At 40.1% G+C, this 24,950-nt stretch overlaps 1 protein-coding gene across 1 annotated transcript; it reads left to right on the top strand.

Moving 5' to 3' along the window:
• Positions 1-519: 519 nt before the first annotated feature.
• Positions 520-24,561, top strand: LOC143402074 (putative olfactory receptor 2I1). The gene is made up of 3 exons (XM_076859559.1): positions 520-567; positions 2,304-2,588; positions 23,620-24,561. Exons 1-3 carry the CDS (start codon positions 520-522, stop codon positions 24,559-24,561), a joined length of 1,275 nt encoding a protein of 424 aa, XP_076715674.1.
• Positions 24,562-24,950: the final 389 nt, after the last annotated feature.

Here is a 24,950-nt window from a genome sequence, read left to right as displayed (position 1 = left end):
CTTGATTTTTACTTTAGGAACTTATGAAAAGGTGTATTAACTTAGCCATTTATCATTTACAGCTCAGTGGGAGAGGTCTAGAGACAAAGCATCACAAGACCTGGACCCCAGACTGGCAGGGGGAAATGGTGAGATGCATGCCAAAGTCAAAAGAGTCTCAAAAGATGTGAAGATAGTTAAGTCTGACTCTTCCCTGCCCCTGTAAACAATTTAACTCCTTGTGGGTGGGAGGGACCTCATCTCTTCTTATGATTTCCTAAGACTTCTCTGAGTTTTCCCTGGGCAATTTTATAGATTAGACAATTTTATAGATCGCCACCTATGGTTAGGGAGCATATGAGATATACCACTCTAGCTCTCCAAAACAGTTTGCATATTACAACATTATGATCATCTAGAATGGGGTGGGAACCATGGTGGTGGAGCTTGGTCTCAACTATTAACCTGTCATTATACACTGCCTGTGGTCATCAAAAGTGATCCCTGACCAGGAGCAACAGCATCACCAGGGACTTAGAGATGCTCCTCGGGTGCTACCTCAGACCTGCTGAATCAGAAATTCTGTGGGTAAGATCCACTTTTAAAAAATCTCAAAACTGCCTTAGGCCTTACCTCCAGGAAACGTTGCCACAATGCTTGCCAGTACTATACAGCATGCAGTTTTTCAGTTTGGCCACATGGTGGCACCAAAACTACAATAATCCTGACATTTAGCAGTAAGGAGCAGTGTTATTAGTGTGTTAGGGCCTCAGACCAGAAATTGGTTTCTCAAAGTTCAGAAATAGAAAGCCAACCTAAAAGTTTAGTAAACAATAGCTTTACACCCACCCCAAGACAGCACAGGAAAGTGTGACTGGTCTGAACAACTAATGGCTTCTTGCAATGACAATTTTAATTAATGACTTTCTACTTCCAGTGGCAAAACAGCTCTGGCCCCGCCCTCCAGGAGGTGGAGCCAGTGAAATATGGGAATACCTTCTCTTCTAAAAAGTCCAATTCTCCAGGTGAGAGACTGAGAGAAAGATGATGTTTCCACCTGCACTTTATCACTCCTGAGAATCTCCTCATGAGAAACATCAAGTGCAGAAAGGAAACTGAGGCCATTACAGCCCCCACCACCGTTACCCTTCCTTGTTTGACTTCTACCCTGAGCCCCCAAGAAAGATAAGAAGTGCATTTTGCTTTGCTTTATTTTTATTTCTAAACACCAGACTCCCCACCATCACCCAGTAGAAAATCTGAACAGGTATTTCTTCAGTGAGGGAAGGGCAGAGTGCAAATATAATGAATATTCCATCCTCTAGATGCCTTAAGTTCAGAATGCCCCAACTTCGTAAGTGAAAGTAGAAGGTTTAGGAAGAGAGAAGAGAGAGCAAAGTGATGAACTGATGCAAAGGAGAATCCCTGAACTGCACAGCTCAGAGGTCATTTTGGAGGTGGGAACATAAAGGGCAAAATGGGGACCATGATGTTCAATTTTAACATAACTCATGAAGTAGACCAGAGGCTCCAATAAGCCAATATGGAGTAGGAGATATAAACTCTAAAGAGGGCAAGATGAATTTGGGGTAATGAGAAAACTATAAAATAGGAGGCTTTTCCCCAGACCCATACTACTTGCTATACTTTTGCTCTATATCTTCAGCTCCTTCTTCCCTGGAGAACCAATCCTTCTGGGAGCAAAGGGAGAGACTCTGGAGAGACAAGAAAAGAACTGAGTGCCAGAAACACCAGTTAGTCACCTTCCACCCCTGGAAAGGGATCTATAGAAAATCGACTTGAGCTCTCCTATGGCACTCCCATTGTACTGTGATCCCTCCCATTGTACTGGGATTCCGTCTTCTCTTGACCAGTACCGCAGAGGAAAGGTGAAGCCCAGGAGGAGTGAAGTCTGGAGACAGTCGCTTCTTATCAGCCCGGGCTGATGACTAGGCCAGACCTCCGATGTCACCCCAGGATGCTTTTCTACTGGGTGCAGCTTCCCATTGCAAGATGATGCTTTTCTTCTGACTGAAGCTCAAGCTGCACACCAGTATGGAGCTTGTGGTGCCAAAGGACTTTGGAACCGTTGCTTAAGTCCTCATAACAATAACCCTAGCAGTAGAGGCGCTCGCCTGTGTGCTTCCGCTGGTGGACCATGAGGTGCCATTGATGGTTGAAGTTTCCCCCATGAACCCAGCATTTCTAGGGCCCTTCCCTGGTGTGGATGCCAGTGATTGACCAGAGTGTGTCTGAGAGGAAAAGCACTGGTCTCACTGCACTCGTTGCACCTGTAGAGGCTGCTCCCCCTTGTATACCCTCAGGTGCGTGAGTACACACAGTCGGTGCAGCGGAATGTCCGCTCACGGATGTGGATGTGCTGGTGCCTGGCCAGGTCAGCGCTGTGGCTGAAGCTACAGTTACACTGCAGGCCCAGGAAGAAGTTGGTGGTGCGTCAGGTCCGAACTCCATCTCATAGGCTGATAGCACTGTGCGCGTTGGAAGGGCTTCCCTGCACTGTGACATCACCGGTGGCAGTTGAAGTTGGGGTGGCAGTTGAAGTTGAAGCGGTAGTTGAAGGTCTTGCCGCTCTGAGGGGCTCTGGTAAGGTTTGAGCGGGAGAGCGGGGAGGGATTGCCTGGGACAGTTGGGGGCCACACAAGGAATCAGCTCCTTACCCTCTGAGGCGCTCTAGCACGCCTTATCAGGATGCTTCCAGGAGGCCTTAAGCCCCTTGGGCATGGGTGTGGAAAGGTCCCTAGCCTCCCTTGGCGGGTTTGAGGTTTCAGATATGTCACCTGCTGGGGGAAAGCAGACACCAGGGTTAGAGATGGGTGAGAAGGGCCTGGAGTGCATATCAGATTTGTGCCCTAATGTCTTAGCTACCATCAACCCATTGGCAAGTTAATCAGTATCTCAGTATCTTTAGCCTTTTTCCCTGATCTATAAAAGAAAAGGAAAAAAAGGACATTCTAGGTCTGTTAGGATGACCAAGTAGCTGCTAACAAATATTTGCTGAATGGAATGCCTGAAAAGTAGAAGGATACACACATTCAAGATTTCCACAACTACTCCAAATTCAATGATCTGGCTTCTCACCAGAAACTCATACAATGCAAAAACAAAATAAATTGAGGTTATTTTCCCCCTTGGTTTCAGTAGGTTTAAGTGCCTAAGTCAATTTTTTTCATAATTATCTTCAGGGGTGGGGGTAACAGGGACTGCAGAATGGCTGAGTGAAGCACTTAACAAATACTTCTACCAAAGCTATAAAGATTTGTCAAGAACAACTATGCAAGGACCTGGAAATTGTCCAGAGGCATCCCACAAATTAAGAAGAATTCATTCCAGAATATTTCTAGAACCTCAGCAAGAACAGTGAGAAGCTACAACATTTTAACCTGAAGTTATCCAACTCTCTGTCCTCAAAGTTCTGCCAGAAAAGGACAGGCCATGAAGATCAGCAATAAAAGGGCTGACTTTAATTGGAACAGAACCAAGAAAATTCCAAGCCCAAGGAATTGTCAAAAACAATAGTGTCCCAGCACTTTGGGAACCTGAGACAGGAGGATAACAAGCTCAAAGCCAGCCTCATCAATTTAGTGAGGCCCTAAGCAACTCAGTGAGACCCTGTCTGTAAATAAAATACAAAATAGGGCTGGGGATGTGGCTTAGTGGCGGAGTGCCTCTAAGTTCAATCCCCAGTATCCCTCCCCCCCCCAAAAAAAAACTATAGCTATCTCTGTAGTGAACAATCAGGAAAGTCCTGCATGTCCGCTAGTCAGAAACCAACACACTGAAGAGCAACAAGCCTTCAGTCTAAGCAGATATAACAGGAGGATGTGGAGAAAAAGGTGTCCAATGTAGGTCTGGATAAGATTCCACATATCCTTCATGATCTAAAAGGCTATGCTCCTGTGAAAGGCTATATACACTACCCAGCTACTCAACTTAGGCTGAACATGAGGTCCAACAAACACAAAGTAAGAGCCTAGACAAACTTGCAAAATGATGGAACTTTAAATGCATTCTCTGTCACACCGATCCATCAATAAAGGGTAGAAGACTCACTAGCTCAAGGTGTTTAAGCACAGCCTCTAACTAATAAACTGTTTTGACCATGAATAACCTCTAAGAAGGTTAAAAACGAAAACAAGAATTTAAAACTTCTGTGGCCAATACTGAAGGTTAAAGAGACCCCACAAAATTAGTCCAGGCAAGTTTTGAACAAATAAACAGCAGCACCAACCACTGTTGGAGGGAATCAGAATTCAGATTTGCTACTTTATCTAAAATGTCTAGAAAGTAACAAAAAATTATAAGAAAGGCAAAGAAGTAAAAAAAAAAAAAATGTGACCCATAGACAAGAAAACAACAATAGAAACTGCCTCTGAGGGTGCTATAAAAGTCAAAGGCCTCAAAAAAAATATAAATACATGTTTAAAAGTAAAGGTAGAGGAATTACAATATGATGACAAAGACTTATAGAAAATATAAACAAGGAAATAAATCATCACAAAAGAAGCAAATAGAAATTCTGGAATTGAAAAGTATAGCTGCAATGAAAAATTCACTAGAAGAGCTCTACAGCAAAGAAAAAGAAAGGATAAGCATATATTAAGACAGATCAATAGAAATTATCCAACTGGCACAGTAAGGAAATGAAAAATGAACAAGGCCTCAAATATTAAGGTGGGACACCATCAACACATAACAGGCAGATTAGCAAAAGAGAAAGAGAAAAATATTTGAAGAATAATGGCTACAAATGCAAATGTTTGATGAAAAATGAATTTATGCATCCAAGAAGCTCAGTAAACTCCACTAGGATAAGCACAAATGAAACCCAAATCTAGTCAGGCACCGTGTAATACACCAGTAATCCCAGCACTTGGGAGGCTGAGGCAGGAGGACTGCAGTTCCAGATCAGCCTGAGCAATTCAGTGAAACCTTGTCTCAAAATAAAAATTAAAAAGAGTTTGGGGATGTAGCTCACTGGTAGAGCACCCTTTGGGTACAATTTCCAGTACAAAAGACATAAAAAGTAAATTCATCAGGATTAAAAATTATAGACATATAAAACATATACAAACATAACTAGAGACTTCCAAAATACATGAAGATAAAATAGAGGGGAAAACAAACAATTCAACGTTTGGCAAGTTCAACATCCCCCTATCAATACTGGATAAAATAGGGCTGGGGTTGTGGCTCAGGGGTAGAGTGTTTGCCTAGCATGCATGAGCCACTTGGTTTGATCCTCAGCACCACATAAAATAAAGATATTGTGTCCACCTATAACTAAAAAATAAATTTTAAAAAATACTGGATAAAACAAGATGAAAAAACAACAAGGATTTATAATAACACTTGACCTCACTGACAAAAAACACTCCATAAAAGAGCATCATATATATTTTTCTCAAGGGCACTTAGAGCTATAACTAAAACTTTTACTAGAAAACATAAGAGGAAAAATTTCAGGACTTAGTTTGGGCAAAGATTTCTCAGATTTGACACTAAAAGCAAGAAATGAAAAAAGAAATTGATAAGTTTGATCTTCATTCAATTTAAAACCTTTCCCCAAAACATTGAAAAATGACAATGTAAGCTACAGACTGGAGTAAATGTCTACAAATTATATGTTGGATAATTTTTATTCAAAATAAGAAGAACCTCTTACAACTTACTAACAAATGACCCAATTATAAAATGGGCCAAAGATTTGAATAGACAAATTCAAATAAAAGAAAATACGAAAATGGCTAAAAAGCACACAGAAAAATGCTCAGCATCATTAGTCACTAGGAAAATGAAAACTAAAACCGCAATGAGAAATTAAAGATTTCTAAATAAAACTAAAGCCATCAAGCCACTTAACACGTGCTGGCAAGGATGTAGAGAAACTGAATCCTCACACATTACTGGCAAAAATATAAAATGATGCAGCTACTTTGGAAACAGTTTGGCAGTATCTTAAAAGGTATTACTCTACTTTTTAAGAAGTGCCAAGAAAAGACAAATTCATACAGACAGTAAAATAGTAACTGCCTGAGGCCTTGAGTAAAAAATGAAGAGTAAATGCAAATGATCAAAAGATCTTTTGAGCATGATGAAAACACTTTAACATTAGATTGTTCTGATGATTTGCAACTCTTTTAAGTTCACTAAAAATCACTGAATTGTTTACTTGAAAAGGGTGAGTTTCATGATATATAGGTTTATATACTGCAACAAGATTATTTGTTATAGTTTAAATATGAGGTGTCCTCCAAAAGCTCCTGTTAATGCAGGAATATTTGATGGTGAAATGATTCAATTATGAGAGCTCCTAGTTTGAATGAACTGACTGGGTGGTATCTGGAGCCAGGGTGTGTATAGCTAGAGGAGGTGGGTCCCTGGAAGAGTGCTCTGGAGGGTAAATCTTCCCTATTGCACCCGCTTCTTTCCACCCTGCCCCCCGCCACACACACACACACACACAGCCTGCTTACAGACCACACCATGAGCTGAGCAGCTTTACTCCTCTGGGCATATGCTGTCTCTCCTTGGGCTCAGAGCAGTGAGCTTGAAATAAAATTTTCCTCCTCTAAGTTGTTCTTGTAGGTGTTTTGATCACATTAACAAAAAGCTAACTAAAACACTATTTTTAAAAATTATTTCTAAGGTCCATTTTCCTTCTAACATTTCATGACTTCAGGCAGTAAAATGTATTTACAGGACACAAGTTGTCTAGATGGTGTTTTTGGATGGGTGGATTGGCCTGGGATATGGAATGGTAAGGAGATGTCAGCTAATGATTCAGACAACCACATATAATCCAGGAATTGAAGGATGCACACATAAACATTAAAAACTGATGCAATTTTTCCAGATCATCACTGTTAAAAGCAGTGATGAAGTATCTAAAGCCAGAACCTGATGCAGATTGTTTGCTCTCATACAAAGTAGGAGATAAATTCAATTCGAACTTGGAAGAAAGATTTTTCATGGCACACTCTTCCCTACAAGTTATACCATAGTCAGCTGTAGCTCATGTTTAATAAGGGCAGAAGTAATACAGCTTCAAAGATGAAAGCTCAGCTTCTAGAGTCAGACTCTCAACTCTACCACTAACTAGTTCTGTGATCTCCAGAAAGAATTGTATCTCTTTTACACCTCCTTGTCCTACCTGAAAAATAGGATTAAGATGATAATATCTAACTCATAAACTTACAAAATAGTTCCAAATTTATGAATTAATATGCTCAAGAACAATTCTTCACAGATAGTAAATACTATACAATCTTGGCTGTTACTTTGATTTTAAACCATGTTGAGATAGGACATGCTGATAAGATATGCTGAAAAAGGCCTTGAGCCAATTTGATGTTTCCTTTAAAAGCATGATGGGTTTTGAATTCCTCTAAACCTATGAGTTCTGGGAGTCCCAAACAAAAATGAGGCAGAAACATATAACTATACACAGTTATTCATATAACCATAACATGCATAAATAGTGACCAAATGAACAGATCTCTTTAATAGGCAAGCAGGCAATGTCTGTGACTGTGAGTAGTTTTTGACTGTTTCAAAATAAGGTAGCATCTAGTGTATGACCTCCTCTTCCTTAGCAGGAGGCACAGTCACATGATGAAAGGATTCATGCACACACAAGTACCTTATAGAAGGATAATCTACATATTTACCATTCATTCATCAGGATCTCAGTTGTGTAGCAAATGAACCTGCCATGCTACTGCCAGTGACCAATGGGAGGCCAACAAGTGCCAAAAATACCAAGGATACCTATTGCTGTCCAGAAGCCACATCACCACATGACCTGCCAATGACAACACCAGATCATTCTGGTTCCATTGTCTCACAATAGAAGGAATTGTTCCCCAAACTTCTGCCAACTCTTACTAAATGAACTCGTGGGCTTTAAAACACCAAGGTGTCAAAAAAATACTGAGTTTAGAATATAATGATTATATATACTTTTTTAAAAAACTGGTCTTACTAGACACTGGATTTAAAGAGCCTCAAGTTGACTGTGGTTCCAGTCCTCCTCCTGTCATTCTCAAATTCTCATTTTTGAAGACATTTTTGGCTGCATAAAAAAAATGGATACTATCGCCAGACATATGTTAATTTTTTTAAAGTCGGAGGACCACAAAATATAAAGACAACTTGTTTTGGTTAAGTGGGATTATGGATGTTTTAATTAAATTCTGCCCCCCCCCTTTTTTTCTTTTGTAAGTTTTCTACAATGAACAAGCATCACATTCGTAATCAGGAAAAAAAAATGTAAGTTTATAGAGCTCAGTGGTTTAGAATCAAAGTAATAACCATCATTGTATAGTATTTACTATCTGTGAACTCATTGGTAGATCCCTTGTCTAGTATGCAGGAGGACCATGAGTTCATTTTGGTTTTGTTCTTTTGCTCAATGTGAAAAGTCCACTGATCACAGGGTTGGGTGCTGTGGCAAGGTCAAGTTGCTCTAAAAATTTTTAAATGCTTTCTCTTCCCATCACAAATTGGTAACAAACAATTCACAGAGTAGCACTAGCCCACAGACCACACTTTGAGAAGCACTACTCTAGTCAGGAATGTGGTGTATGCCTATAATCCCAGAGACTTGGGAGGCTGAAGCAGGAGGATTGTAAGTTCAAGAACAATCTGAGCAATTTGGTGAGGACTTGTCTCAAAATAAAAATATAAAAGAGCTGGGGGTGTAGTTAAGTGGCAAAAGGTGCCTGGGTTCAATCCCCAATACCAAAAAAGAAAAAAAAAAAAAACTACTAGATTACTCATTTGATATGAAGCATATTCAGCCTTCTATATTTAAAGGATGATTTTCCTGTATGGACCCATTTTATCAGTCACAAGGAAACCTCCAGGGGAACACAGAGGTCTTCTCTTGTTTATCTATGAATGCTCCATCTCAAAGTACGTGTAATGGGCTGACTGGTGATGAACCAATAAAAGATTATGGAGGAAGTTTCAGACTGGAAGTAAAAGAAAATATAATGGAAAACAATGGGATCCCTCTATTATAACCTTGATGTCAATATCAGAAAGATAATCCTAAACTGGCAAATGAAGTATCTGATTGAAGTTGTTATGATTCCTAAACTTTCTTGATTTTAGCCTCAACCTCCTCACAGCATGTGTTCAAAGTCATGCCCTATGGAGATTAAAATATCTGAAGATTGCCTGACCCAGAACTCTTTATTTCCGCAAGTAGAATCATCCCGTGCCTGTTTATTTTACATGGCCCATTAGTGTTGGGCTGGATTTCCTATCATATCCCATGAGACTATTCATAAACAAAAAAATATTTTTGTAATAAAAATATAATGGAGAAAATGAGAAATTGTATGCATCCATGAATAGAGATATTTCGTGGCTAAAATGGTAATTCAAGAAAGAAGAAAAAATACTGATAAGGAGTAAGAACATAAAAGGGAGAGAGGATGGTTTGGAAAGAGGAGAGTGAGGCAAAAAGAATAAACAGGATTAGTGCTACAAAAAAAGAGAAACATGAGAGAAGACTGCTGTTTTTATAACAGCTGGGGAACAACATGTTTATGCTAATGAATTTGATTTGTAGACTCTGATCTGAGTGACAAAGCCTACTAAGTCTCCCACTAAAGGATTCCATTATAATGGTCCTGATGTGGCATTTTGAATATCTAACAAATTCAAGAATATTGCTTCTTTTAAAGAGTCTAGGTTTCTAGAAAAAAAAAAGTTATATAAAACTTATTTTTAAGTACCAGTATATCCTCAGTTTCCAGAAAGTTCTTTGAGAGTAATAATGACAAAAATATCATCAGACCACTTCAATATCAATTATCCTTCTTGCTAACCTTGCTTTTGAGGATGAAGAGCCAGTGGAAATACTCTGAGTAGTGCTAAAAATCTATGTACAAATAATGAAGAATTCTAAAATAGAATCTCAATCACAGAAGTCAGATTTCTGCAGTTCTTCCACATGACATCCCTGTAGAGGGTCCTCTGTGCTGAGATCAGACACCCCCACCCTTCCTAGGAAAACCTCACTGCCATCTTCTCAAATGTCAGCAGACCCTAGAATAGGAAGAAAACCCAAGTGTGAAAACTGAGATTGAAAGACAAAAAGGAACATGTAGGTTTGTAAGATAAAAAGACACAGAGAAGAGGGTGGCAGGAGGAGCAGGAAAATGCAGAGAGGGACCTAGAGAGAAGAGACCAAATATGATGAGCAGGAATAAAATGTCTAGCGCTGTTTAATAGAACCAGAGCACCTAAAGTCATTAGGGCCTTTGAGAAGAAAAGTGAGCTCATCTCATCCAATCCCATTATTTTGGAGATGGGGAAACAAAGGCCTAGAGTGGATAAAGTGTGCTCAGAGTCACATAGCTACCAGGTGGCACATCATGAATTAGAACTCAAGTCTTCTTCGGCCCAGCCATTGTGTTCCTGTTTGCCTCTACTTGTTGTATGAACAAAGGAATGAACCATACCCACCCAGTTTCATCATGAGACTTTGGTCAAGGCTATAAATTCAGAAAGAAAAGGGGCCAGGCTTCTGAGGTGCAGTACAGAAGAGATGGCTGAGTACAGGTCCACAGAGCAAACAGGGAAAGCAAAACAAACCCAATTGCCACAGAGATAGGGAAGAGGAAGAGAAGAATGAAAAGATACAAGGGAGAAGTCAGGAGGCCGCATTCTTACTCGAGTTCCAGGTGCAGAGTACATGGATACCATGATTAGTCTGTGGAGGATGAAGACATAGGAAAGTCAAGCTTGGGGAAGGTTATAAGAGAGACTCCCATCTTGAGGCCCCCATTACCTTCCACCTCACTGAACCTGACACCTAAGAATTATCTTTCTACACACTTCCTGTCCTTGTCTCTCAGCAAACCCTGGCCCTATTCCTGAGCTCCCAGTTACCCTTTCCCTGACATTTCCTCTTTCCAGCCTTTCTCTCTCCCTGACTATCCCTTAACTCCCCCAGTACATGGGACTCACTCTTTAAACTGTCCCAGTCCTAGGTTATACCTGCTCCTAAAGGTATCCTCTTTCCCTTGCTTTGCAGAATTAAAGTAGAAAGTGACTCAGAGTCAGGGAGGGAGAACTGGAGTTGGACAAAAGGGAAAGGGAGAAGAGGAAGCTAAAGCACAAGTTAGAAAAAGATTAAAAAAAAAAAAAAAAAAAAAAAGACTGCAGAGGAAAACTCACTGGCTTACAAGAGAAAGCAACATCTTCAGCTCCCAGGCTAGCCTCTTATCCTGGCAGGGAGCCGGTTCACTGCTCTTGCCTGGGCTTACTGGTCCCCCAGCCTCACTCCTACTCTCCATGGCTTACTAGTCCCCTCTCTTCCCTTCCCCTCCCTTCCTCTGCTCTCCAGGATCTCTAGAATTCATAATTCAATGCTGCAGGGAGGGATTCAGAAGAGCCCGGAGCATAAGGGTCTCATATAGGGTGCAGAAAAAGGATATGGGATGCAGAAATGGACACTGCAGGCTGCAGTTCAGTACAGGAAAAGTGAGTGGACACTGTAACTGATTCAGTGATTCTCCTCTTGGTGAGTCTAAAGCCATGGAACAGTATCAGAAGATAAAAGAATGGAGGAAGATCACCTGCAGCCAGTAGAAAGAGCACTGAAGTTACTTGCAAATCCATGCTCTCCCCATGAGAGCAGCATGAGGATTTTATTAAGGGAAACTATGCAGAGCCACATAACAAATCACAGGTAGGGTGGGCACATTTCCGAGCATGCTTAGCTTAAAGTCATGGTTCAGAAAGGAAAGTTGGCAGACACAATCACCCGTGGGCATGCTCACTTCAATATTATAGTGAGCCAGGTTTATGATAGGTCACCAAAAAAATGAGCTGGAGTGACTGGTCACCTTAGTTGGTCCCTTATAAATTTCTCTAAAAGAGTTTACCTCAGGCAAAAAAGAAAGGACAACTTTGAAGTTGCCTTGAGGTAGGAGTTTGCCCACAAAGATGACTTTCTTGCTTAGTGGCTGCCTATCCAGTCAGCCTTTCTGCCTCTCTAGGGGTTGTGTTCTCACTAGCCTTAAGTCTTCCCAGTCAGGGTCAACTAGGAAAAGGTGGAAAGCAGAAAAAAATGAGGAAGCAAGGAGAAAACAAGCTTAATAGGGAGGCTGAGAGACAGGGAAGGAGGGGGAAACTGACCTGGCTTGCTGCTCCAAAGATTCATGGATTGGTCCTCTGAGAGCTGAGACTGCTGATTTAAGGTTTTAAAGATGCCATTTATTGACAATGGGCCTGGGTCCAACCCGCCACCAGCAGGCACCCACTAGAGCCCAGCCTCTGGCACAGGACCACCCCTTTTGACCAGCAAACTAGAGAGGGAGGTCAAGACCAGCAGCCCAGATCCATTCACTCCAGCCCCTATGGGATCCAGGCTCACAGTAGGCCTGGGTACACCCCTGCTTCAGCAGGGCAGACACCCCCCCCCCCATAGCCTAGCCTCTAGCACAGGACTGCCCATTCCAAGCAGACTACCTTGGGAGCTTAGGCCTGGCTCAGATCCATCCACACCAATTTGCACAGGACCCAGATCCAGGGTAGGTCCAAGTTCACCTCCCCCCACCTGGGAGCCTAAACCTAACCCACTTCCATCTTGGGGCACTGCAGTCATCACCATAGCCTTCCCCATGCAGTATCCCATAACTTTTTCACAGCAGACAGGGCCTAGAAGCAGCTGCATCTCAGAGCAGGCATCCCAAGGGAGGCCCATCCTTTCAACCCCATTGCTTCCATTTTGGGGCACATTAACTATTATCTCAAGTTACCTTGGCTATTGCTACCACATTTAAGTGCAGTAACATACATTGAAGAACACCATCAGGGTCTGGAAACCCAACATCAAGGTGAGATACAGACAATTTGCATGGGTACTATAAAAATATAGAGAAGGGGCTGGGGTAGTGGCTCAGTGGTAGAGTGCTCACCTAGAAAACATGAGGCACTGGGTTCAAACCTCATCACAATATAAATATGAAATAAAGATATTATGTCCACCTACAACTAAAAAGTAAATATTTTTTTAAAAAAAGAATATAAGAAAGAAACTAATATCTCAGATCCACACTGCAAAAAAGGAAGACACATAGACAACATGAAAACACAAGGGAGGAAAGTGCACCAAACAAACCAGGACACTGTAATAACAGAACCAATGGACAGCAAAGTTCATGAAATGTCAGAGAAGGAGTTCAGAAAGTTCATAATTAAAATGATCTGTGAATTAAAGAATGACATAAATGAGCAAATACAGGCAAAAATTGATCACTCCAACAAAGAGAAAAGAGAGCAAATACAGGTAGCAAAAGATTGCTTCAAGAGAGAGATAGAGAACCTGGAAAAAAAAAACATCAGAAATCCTTGAAATGCAGGATACAATGAATCAAAAAACAATAGAAAGCATAACCAACAGACTAGATCACTTAGAAGAAAAAATGTCAGATAATGAAGACAAAGTATACAATCTGAAAAATAAAGTTGATCACACAGTGAAGAAAGAAACCATGAACATAATCCAAGAATTATGGAACAGCATCAAAAGACCAAATCTAAGAGTTATTAAACCAAAGGAATGCACAATCTTTTCAATGAGATCATATCTGAAGATTTCCCAAGCATGAAGAATGATTGGAAAACCAAATACAAGAGGCTCATAGAACACCAAATGTACAAAATTACAACAGATCTACATCAAAGCACATTATAATGAAAATGCCTAACATATGGAATAAGGATAGAATCTTAAAAGTCGCAAGAGAGAAATCAGATCACATATGGGGGAGACTATTTGTATCTCAGATTTTTCAACCCAGATCTTCAAAGCCAGGAGATCGTATATCTAAGCTCTCAAAGAAAATGGATGCCAACCAAGAATCTTATATCCAGTAAAATTAAGCTTTAGATTTGATGATGAATAAAAACCATCCATGATAAACAAAATAATTTACAACTAGAAAGCCTGCACTACAAAACATCCTCAACAAAATATTCCAAGAAAAGGAAATTAAAAACAATAATGAAAATCAGCAGAGGAAGGTATTACACTAAAGGAAAATCTATTTAGAGAAGAAACCAAATCACGTTAAATAACAAAAATAAATAAAAAGTGTCTGAGAATACAAATCATGTCTCAATAATAACCCTGAATGTTAATGGCCTAAACTCACCAATCAAAAGATATAGACTAGCAGATTGGATTTTTAAAAAAGACTCAACAATATGCTGTCTCCAAGAGACTCATCTCATAGGAAAAGACATCCACAAACTGAAGGTGAAGGGTTGGGAAAAATCATACCACTCACATGAACTGGGGAAGCAAGCAGGAGTTTCCATCTTCATATCAAATAAAGTAGACTTCAAACTAAAGTCAATCAAAAAAGATAAAGACACTACATACTGCTCAAGGGAACCATATACCAAGACTTAACAATTATAGATATATATGCCCCAAACAATGGAACGTTTATGTTCATCAAACTCTTCTCAAGATCAAGAATCAAATAGACCACAACACAATAACTTTGGGTGACTTTAACACTTCTTTCATCACTAGATAAATCTTCCAAACAAAAGCTGAACAAAGAAACTATACAACTCAATAACTTAGAATTAACTGACATATATAGAATATTTCACCCTTCATTGAGAGAATACACTTCTCAGCAGCACATGGATCCTTCTCTAAAACAGACCATATACTATGCCACAAAACAACTCTTAGCAAATATGAAAAAGTAGAGATACTACACTGTATACTACCATATCATAATGGAATGAAATTAGAAATCAATAATAAAATAAGAAATAAAATCCACTCCAACACCTGGAAACTAAATAATATGCTTACTGAATTAACAACGGGTTGCAGAAGACATCAAGGAGGAGATTTTTAAAAATTTAGATGTGAATGAGAACACAGATACAACATATTGAAATCTCTGGGACATTATGAAAGAGTAAACTTCATTGCATGGAGTTCATTCCTTGAAAGAAGAAAAAGTCAATAAATAAATGACTTAACATTACATCTCAAAACCCTAGAAAAAGAACAAATATACACCAAAATTAGTAGAAGACAGGAAATAATTAAAATCAAAGCTGAAATCAATGAAGTTGAAATAAAAGAAACAATTGAAAATATTGACTGGACAAAAGTGGGTTCTTTGAAAAAATAAATTGATAGACTCTTAATGAAGAGAAGGAGAGAGAAAACTCAATTACTAACATATGTGATGAAAAAGGAAATATCACAACAGACACTACAGAAATACAGAAGATAATTAGGAATCATTTGGAAAACTTGTACTCCAATAAAATAGAAATATTGAAGGCATCAACAAATTTCTAGAGTCAGATAATTTGCCCAGATTGAATCAGAATGATATACACAATTCAAACAGATCAATTTCAAGTGATAAAAATTTACCAACCAAGTAAATCCCAGGATTGGATGGATAACACAGTCGAGTTCTATAAGACCTTTAAAGAAGAACTAATACCAATACTCTTCAATTTATTTCAGGAAGTAGAAAAAGAGGGAACACTTCCAAACTCATTCTATGAGGCCAATATCACCCTGATTTCAAAACCAGGCAAAGACACATCAAAAAAAAAAAAAAAAAAAGAAAGAACTTCAGACCAATATCTCTAAAGAATATAGATGCAAAAATTCTCAATAAAATTCTGGCAAATAGAATACAAAAACATATCAAAAAAATTATGCACCATAATCAAAGTGGGATCCATCCCAGGGATGTAAGGTTGGTTCAACATACAGAAATCAATAAATGTAATTCATCACATCAATAAACTTAAGAATCATATGATCTCAATAGATGCAGAAAAAGCATTTGACAAAATACAGCACCCCTTCATGTTCAAAACACTAGAAAAACTAGGGATAATAGGAACATATCTCAACATCATAAAGCCTATTTATGCTAAGCCTCAGGCCAGCATCATTCTAAATGGTGAAAAATTAAAGGTATTCCCTCTAAAAACAGGAACAAGACAGGGATGCCCTCTTTTACCACTTCTATTTAACATAGTTCTTGAAACACTGGCCAGAGCATATGGCTGATGAAAGAAATTAAAGGGATACACATAGAAAAAAGAACTCAAATTGGCATATTTGCTGATGATATGATTCTATACCTAGAAGACCCTAAAAGACCCAGAAAACTTCTAGAACTAGTAATGTAGCAGGATATAAAATCAACATCCATAAATCAAAGGTATTTCTGTATATCAGGGAAAAATCCTCAAAAAAAATAAAATACTAGGGAATCAACTTAATGAAAGAGGTGAAAGATCTATATAATGAAAATTACAGAACCCTAAAGAAATCAAAAAATACATGGAAAGATCTACCTTGCTCTTGGATAGGCAGAATTAATATTATTTAAATGACCATACTTACAAAAGAAATAAACAGATTTAATGCAATTCCAATCAAAATCCCAATGATATTCCTCATAGAAATAGAAAAAGCAGTCATGAAATTCATCTCAAACAATCCTTAGCAGGAAGAGTAAAGCAGTGGCATCACTATATCAGACATTAAACTATGCTACAGAGCAATAATAATAAAAACTGCTGTATTGGCACCAAAACAGACTGGTAGACCATATAATTATATTAGACAAAAGTTCCAAAAACATGCATTGGAGAAAAGACAGCCTTTCAACAAATGGTGCTGGAAAACCTGGAAATCCATATGCAACAAAATAAAATTAAATCTCTATCTCTTATTAAAAATCAACTCAAAACGGATCAAGGACTTGGGAATAAAACCAGACATCCTGCGTCTAATAGAAGAAAATGTAGGCCCTAATCTCCATCATGTGGGAAATGGGATGGATTCAAACTAAAAAGTTTCCTATCAGCAAAAGAAACAATCTGTGAGGTGAATAGAGAGCCTACTTCTTGGGAGCAAATCTTTACCCCTCATACACCAGATAGAGCACTAATCTCTAGGGTATATAAAGAACTCAAAAAAGCAAAGCACCCCCCCCCCAAAAAATAGAACTAAGTGGGCCAAGGACCTAAACAGACACTTCTCAGAAGAGGATATATAATCAATCAACAAATCTATGGAAAAATGTTCATCATTGCTAGCAATAAGAGAAATGCAAATCAAAACCACTCTAAGATTTCATCTCACTCCAGTCAGAAATGGCAGCTATTATGAAGACAACAATAAGTGCTGGCAAGGATGTTGGGGAAAAGGTACACTCATACACAGCTGGTGGGACTGCAAAATGGTGCAGCCAATATGGAAAGCAGTATGTATATTTGTTGGAAAACTGGGAATGGAATCACCATTTGACCCAGCTATCAGCTATCCCTCTCCTCGGGCTATACCCAAAGGTATACTACAGGGACACAGCCACCGTTACCACCTTTCTTGCTTAAGGACAATCCCTTCACCATCTTCTCTCACTCCCTAAGTCAATCAAAACCCAGCAATAACTATTCATAATGGCAAAATCTGCAAATAATCCAAATGTTTCCAGTAGGAGGATGGGTTTTACAAATATGGTATGTGATGACTAATTTGGGTGATCAACTTGACTGGTCTGAGAGGCACCTAAAAAAAAATAGTAAAGCACACTTCTGGGTATGTCTATGAGGTGTTTCCAGAGAAGATTTTATGTGGGTCAGCAAACAGAGTGGGGAATACCTGCATGGATCATGGGCAATGCCATCCAATAGGCTGTAGATCAGATGGAACAAAAGCAGAAGGTGGAAGCAAGAGCATGCCCACTTCAGACTCTTCTTGAGTGGGTATGGGATTTTGTTTGCTGCTAGCATCACATCAGACTTCAGATTCATCTGGACTTAAATTCAAACTTGTACCACCAGAGGGTTGCCAGACCTTTAGCCTTGAATCAGGGCTGCATCATTGGTCCTTCTTATTTTGAGTTTCCAGCTTCTTGGACTGAGAAGCTATTGTTTCTCTAGCTCTCCAGCCTGTCCATGTCTATTGTGGGACCATTCAGTCTTTGATGGTGTAAGTCAATCTAATAAATCTCTTATAATACATCATTTGATGAAGATCACTCAGTAATAAAAAGAAATGAACTACTGATACATGAAACAACCTGGAAGAATCACAAAAGCATACCAAGTAAAGTAGTCACAGAAGAGCACTTAATATATGAGTCCTTTATATGTAGTTCTAGGAAATGCAAACCATAGTGAAAGAAAGCAGATCAGGGATGTAGCTCAGTGGCAGAGCTCTTGCCTAGCCTTTGTGCAGTCTTTGGTTCAATCCCCAGCACAAAAAAAAAAAAAAAAAAAAAAAAAAAAAAAAGAAAGAAAGAAAAAGCAGAGCAGTGGTTTCTAGGATTAAAGACCCTTTAGAAGTGGGGTAGGGGGTGCTGGGGCTGGGGCTCAGGCTCAGTGTTAGCACACTTGCCTGGCATGTGTGAGGCACTGGGTTCAATTCTCAGCACTGCATATAAATAAAATAAGATAAAGGTCTACCAACAACTAAAAAATATATTTTTTAAAAGAAGGGGCATAGGAATAAGAACAACATTTGAGGGTGATAAAGAAATTTATGTACATGTTTTACAGCAGTGTTTTCACAAAATATACATCAAAACTCATTGGATTGTACTTTTAAATAGGTGCATTTATTGGATGTAATTTGTGCTCTGATAAACACCAAAATATATATCAACCATAATAATCTATTTTATACGGTATTTTTAAATGTTATCTAAAAGAAGAAATATTGGCCATCTTAGTTTACAAGCACTTAAAAATACAGTTATGAGCAAAATAGTTTAGCCTGTTTAAGGAGAAGAGGGGATGCCTAGCGGTTTAATAGTAATCAAGACATAAAAGGGCAAGTCTGATCAAATACACAAGAGCTTAAACAGGTATGCTTGGTAAGCCTGGTCCTTTGACCTCAGGTAAGCATAGAATTTTAGATATTCTTGGTGCTGAAAGCTATATATACAGTGCAACATTAACAAAAAATAAAATGGAATTAAATTTTTTCTAATCAAATGAGCAAATATCTTATTGGAATGAGAATGTTTAGTGTTTCCTGACTTTGTAAAGTTGTCAGGAAACATTTACACTGTACATGGATGATAGAAGTATACAGAAGCACAACTCTTGCTGAAGAGTTTTCCTATGTCCTACTATGTGTCAGGAGTTTTGCATACATCATCTCCAATCCTCCCAGCAACTTTGCATTAAGGCAGGCATTATACTCAGATTACAAATGGGGTACTATGGTTTCAGTATGTTCTCCATAAAAGCATGTATTGTAAACTTAATCCTCAATGCAACCATGTTGGGAAGTGGGGTTTAATAAGAGGTGATGGGTCATGAGGATTGTGACTTTATGAATGGATTAATGTTATTACTGCAGAAGTGAGTGAGAAGAGTGGGTTGTTACAAAATGAATTTGGACCCCTCTTGCTCTTTCATGTTCATCTCTTGCCCTTTTTGCTTTCCATCATGAAATGCCAGAGAGCAAAGGCCCTCACCAGATAGCCAGCCTCTGCTTCACCATTGCTGAACCCAAGTAGAAACTGTGTTCCAGGGCTGGGGATGTGGCTCAAGTGGAAGCGCGCTCGCCTGGCATGCGTGCGGCCCGGGTTCAATTCTCAGCACCACGTACAAAGATGTTGTGTCCGCCGAGAACTAAAAAATAAATATCAAAAAATTCTCTCTCTCTCTCTCTCTCTCTCCTCTCTCACTCTCTCTTTAAAAAAAAAAAGAAAGAAACTGTGTCCCAAAAAGGAAAGACCTGCTCTATCACATGGTCCTGATTTTTTCAGGATATGAGATATTAGAACAAAAATCTAACCACTGGGTGTAACAATGCAGAGGTCGTTTGCAACTATTAATAAATGTAGTTTCAGTATGGAAGCCTTACTGGAGACAATGTAAAAGAGAATGAGACCAGAGAAATACAGTGAAGAGGATGAAAGGTAGGTAAGAGCATCAAGGAGGGGTGGCAGGCAAAAGCTGAATACATAAGTCACAGCTGCACTCAAAACTGAGAATGATTTCAACAAATCTACATCTCTAACAGGTCAGCATTATTCTCCATGGTTTATAGATGATGAGCCTGGAACTCACTGAAGTGGCCAGTTTAAAGTCACTTTGTCAGAGAACCAAAAAAAAAAAAAAAAACTAGTTAAAACTTAAAAGGAAGTTATGCTGCCTCTGGCCTCAACACCCTGCCAGAGACACAGTACCCTGAAGGGACTTTCTCTGCAGAATTTCCCCTTCTTGACCCTGGGGGACTTCTCTCTGGACACCTCCATGAAAGCACTAATGATGAGAGTAGGATGCAGATTCCCCAGAGCTCTGGCATCTCTTCTAACAGGTAAAGCTGAGTCCCCTGTTTCCCCCCTAGTGAGAACTCATCAACATCCTCCTCTTGCTCCAACTGCTATATTCCTTAGACTTCTGAAGGATAATTTTGTCACCACCACCACCAGTTAATGCTGATTGGCTGCCACCTCAAACCCTTGCCTTGTCTGTACCCCACCACAGACAGACATCACACCTCTGCCCCGGGTCCATGTTTCACAGAGTTAGGTGCCTTCTTTCCGGATTTTCTATACATTCCTCTGTTCACAGGCAAGATGACACCCATCTCCTGTCTCCTTCCTGAGGTGCCTAGCTGTCACTTCAGGCACTCATTTCAAAAATCTACAGAATCATACAAGTGGGTCTTTTGTTAATCTTTCATTTTCATTTCAAACCCAGGCACAAGAGACCAAAGTATAATCTGAAAACTCAAGGTCTAAATATTGGGGCCAGAGTTTAGACATGAAGGTAAGTTGTTATTACACTGCCGTGGGGGAAAAATGGTTTTGCAGCTGAGAGACATATTCTAGAAAGCCAAGTGAGCTTTACAGGTAAGTTATACAATGTATTTTACAATTTGCATTCTGAGTACATAAGAGGAATGATGGTGTGTATGTGTAAGCATTTGTGTGTACACGTGTTAGAGCTTTGTATTTGGGAATTTGTGCATACATATAATAAGGATGTTATCTGTGCAATTTTATGAGTGTGTGCCTGTGTTCATCGTGTGAAATATTTGGAGAGGAGAAGTTTAGGACTTACCTAACTGAACTAATGCGTGGCTATGTAATCAAAATTCTAAAGAATTTGACTTTTTGTAACTCACCATTTCTAGCCACCATTGACTAGGAAACCTGAAAAGTAACGTCCTATACTTCACCCATTCCCAGTATGATCCAGTTCTGTAAACTATCTAAAAATAGTTCACACCTTGCATAATTTTAAAAAAAGGCAAAGATCTTGGTGTTAGTCAGATCATAGTCAAAATCCTATTATACATTTACAAACAATGTGACCTTGGATAAGTTATTTAATTTTTATTACCTTCCTATCTTCTATAAAATAAGATTGTGGTCTATTTTTCAAATAAACGAAAAGTAGAGTTAATATATAAAAGGAAAATGGAATTTTAATATCAGTTCTGTAACCATATAATGAGGTAATCCTTTAAAAAGTTGTTTCTTGGTTGGAGGGTGTAATTCAGTATTAAAATGTGTGCTTCACAAGTCTGAGGCCCAAAAACAAAGAAATTTGTTTCCTGATTTGTAAAATAAGAATAATACTCATTAACATTTGATAAATCCTAATATGTGCCAGGCACTATATTAAGTGTTTTTTTTTTAATTTAACTTATTTCACCCACAACTTTTTTCAATAAGAAAATGGGGGTGGAGGAGGGTGGGGGGGTACAGAGGTTAAATAACATGTCCAAGGTTATTATTCAGCTACAAAACAGCAGAATCAAGACTTAAAACCAGGCAATCTAGCTCCTGAGCCCTTGTTTTTATTCACAACATTAATATTTGTTCTAATGAGCCTAAAATGAGAGGACCATATAAGCAAGATGTTTTGTTGGGGAAAATGAATTGTTTTCCTAAAAAATAAAAAATAAGACAATTATGATTTTTAAATTATAAACAGTGAATGTGATATTTTATTAAGTTATCTAGGGCTGGGGATGTAGCTCAGTGGAAGCATATGTGAAAGCCTGAAGTCCATTCCCAGTAGCACCACCAAAAATTTTTTTCAAATTTATTTAAATCATAATATGTGCCAGAAAACATGCAGTAGAAAGATTTCTTTGGAAATTTCATTAATCATGATCATTTCTGCACCATTAGGATATTTAATTCAATATCATTCTCAAGGATCAAAATGCCCTGAGAGGACATTCCTTTGTTCCCCACATTCCCTTTCCATTATTTTGAGAAATGCTTGACAATAAAGCTTCAGGACAGGACAGAAACCTAAAAGATCATCTAGTTCAAACTCCTGAATTTATAGGTGATAAAACTGAAGCAGAGGGATATGAAGTGACTTCCCCATATCAAATAATCATCCAGAGGAAGCTATGGTAGGTAGGACTAAGATTTCCCAATTTCTGGTCTACCAAAAATTGTTCTGGTCTACCAAAAAGTGTTCTTTCCTCCACAGACTGAACCTTGGTTTCAAGGCTAACATGCAGGTTCTGCGGCTAGAGGACACTGTAAAGCAGACTTTATTAAAAACAGAATAGATATCACTTGTCAGCAGAATCATGGGTTGTGTTAAAAAGTAGACTGATGAACTGAGGAAACAGTTCATGCACAAGGCCCTGGATTCCATCCCCAGCACCACCAGAAATAAAGTAAACTGAGGCACAAGAACATTTTAAAGTTTATTTCAACAGCTATTCATGATTAAAGCAGCTCCAGTCCAGAAGTAGTTCAGTAAAGTCAAAAGAGGCAACACAAGAGGGAGAGTTTAATAGGGCAAACAGAGAAGTAAATCTGTCCTATTGTAAAGAGCCTAGGTATATAAATCCGATGTCTGGTTCTAAGTAATTGGATTTGAGTTCTCTTTTTCTTTAGGTATTTACAAGAAATAGCTTAATGAAGTCTCACTTGTGTTCACAAGTCAAACCAGACTTTGAGATCTAATAGCCTTTGTCTGCTGTTAGGAGCTGGCCCCAGCTCCATAAACGTGAAGCACCTAAAACAAGGAAGGTGATAATTCTGATCTATAAATTCTTAGTTCGGGCAAGCATGGGATAGCGCCCTAATTTTTAGGGACTATACAATTACCAGGAAAGAGGGAAAGGGAGGCTCAGAGTGAAATCTGTCTTCACAAATGTGAAGGGCTTTGATGTAGAAGAAAGATCAGATTTCTTCCTTGGTCCTTGGGAGTGCAACCAGAACTAGGGAGGCAGCTGAAAATACCACTGAGTTGGAAATCAGACAGGACTGAGTACAAGTCACACAAGGCCACTGACTCAATATAACCCTAGGACAACTTAATGAGCATTTCTGAGCCCACATTTGTACATTCATAAAATAGACGTTTTAGCTCCCCCAGAGGATGCTGTAAATATATAAAACAAGGAATGCTGGCACGTGGCAACTAAACTAAGGGTTCAGGTCTGTAAATGGGACTACCATCCATAAAGTATTATCGGTACTATTGTATGCTTTCAGCTCTTCCCCAGTCCCACATCCTGGGTTTTCCTTTACTTGTAAAGTAGTGTCATCCTTTATTCCGTCCTTCCAAATATTCTTGGAGTTTTCCTTTTAGGCCAACCACAGCACAGAGGAGCTCTTCCTCCTGCTGGGATTCTCTGACTGGCCCTCCCTGCAGCCAGTCCTGTTCGCCCTCGTCCTCCTCTGCTACCTGCTCACTCTAACTGGCAACTGTGCGCTAGTGCTGCTGGTCATGCGCGACCCGCGTCTGCACACGCCCATGTACTACTTCCTTTGCCACCTGGCCCTGGTGGATGCCGGCTTCACCACCAGCGTGGTACCCCCACTACTGACCAACCTGCGGGGATCGGCGCTCAGGCTGCCCCGCGGCGGCTGCATGGCGCAGCTGTGCGCGTCGCTGGCCCTGGGATCTTCTGAGTGCGTCCTGCTGGCGGTGATGGCGCTGGACCGTGCGGCCGCGGTGTGCCGCCCGCTGCGCTACGCGGGTCTCGCCTCGCCTCGCCTCTGCCGCGCGCTGGCCGGCACCTCCTGGCTGGGCGGTCTCTCGAACTCCGCTGCCCAAACCGCGCTCTTGGCCGAGAGGCCGCTCTGCGCGCCCCTCCAGCTGGACCACTTCATCTGCGAACTCCCCGCGCTGCTCAAGCTGGCCTGCAGCGGCGGCAGAGACACCATCGAGCGCCAGATGTTTGCCGCCCGCGTGGTTATACTGCTGGTGCCATCCACCGTCATCCTGGCCTCCTATGGCGCTGTGGGCCACGCCATATGGAGCATGCGGTCCAGCGGAGGCCGGAGAAAAGCTGTGGGCACGTGTGGCTCCCACCTGACAGCCGTCTGTCTGTTCTATGGTTCTGCTATCTATACCTACCTGCAGCCCACGCACAGCTACAACCAGGGGCGGGGCAAATTCGTGTCGCTCTTCTACACTGTGGTCACCCCTGCCCTCAACCCGCTCATCTACACTCTCCGGAATAAGGAAGTGAAGGAGGCAGCCAGGAGGCTCCTGGGGAGTCTGGGGAGAACTCAAGCCAGGCACTAAGTGGCTTTGGAAGGGGAAAAAGGTTTAGCCCAGAGCCTATGAGGCAGTTCATTTTCTTATGAGAATTTTCAAGATTTGTCCTTAGGGAGACTAAGGCTGAGAGGAGGTTGTGTTGTTTCATCAGATAAGAGTCAAATTCTTCAGAGAAAATGCCTATATCATATATATTCATATCCCCCCCCCCCCACACACACACACACACAGTGGGAAACCCTCCCCCGACTCAGGCTTTCTCCTACACCAATGAAGAAAGAAACCATGATGGCGGGCATGGGGCTTCCTCATCCTTAGAAGATAGTCAGAATTTCACATGCAGTTAAGATGATGAGCAACACAGTGTTTTCTGGCAGTCTGATGGAAGACTATGGAAGATTCTGTGGGCTTTGCCA

Source organism: Callospermophilus lateralis, chromosome 6, assembly GCF_048772815.1.
Source record: "Callospermophilus lateralis isolate mCalLat2 chromosome 6, mCalLat2.hap1, whole genome shotgun sequence".
NCBI classification, from domain to species: Eukaryota; Metazoa; Chordata; class Mammalia; order Rodentia; family Sciuridae; genus Callospermophilus; species Callospermophilus lateralis.
Note: the sequence above shows the minus strand (reverse complement) of the source record. Positions and strands in the feature narration are given on the sequence as shown.

Bases quoted from the DNA above. Each gene is read 5' to 3' on its own strand.
- LOC143402074 (XM_076859559.1), top strand. From the start codon at position 520: ATGCTCCTCGGGTGCTACCTCAGACCTGCTGAATCAGAAATTCTGTGG. The intron at 568-2,303 runs GTAAGATCCACT...GTATACCCTCAG, and splicing joins CTGAATCAGAAATTCTGTGG to GTGCGTGAGTACACACAGTC. The intron at 2,589-23,619 runs GTTTGAGCGGGA...TTTTCCTTTTAG, and splicing joins CTCTGAGGGGCTCTGGTAAG to GCCAACCACAGCACAGAGGA.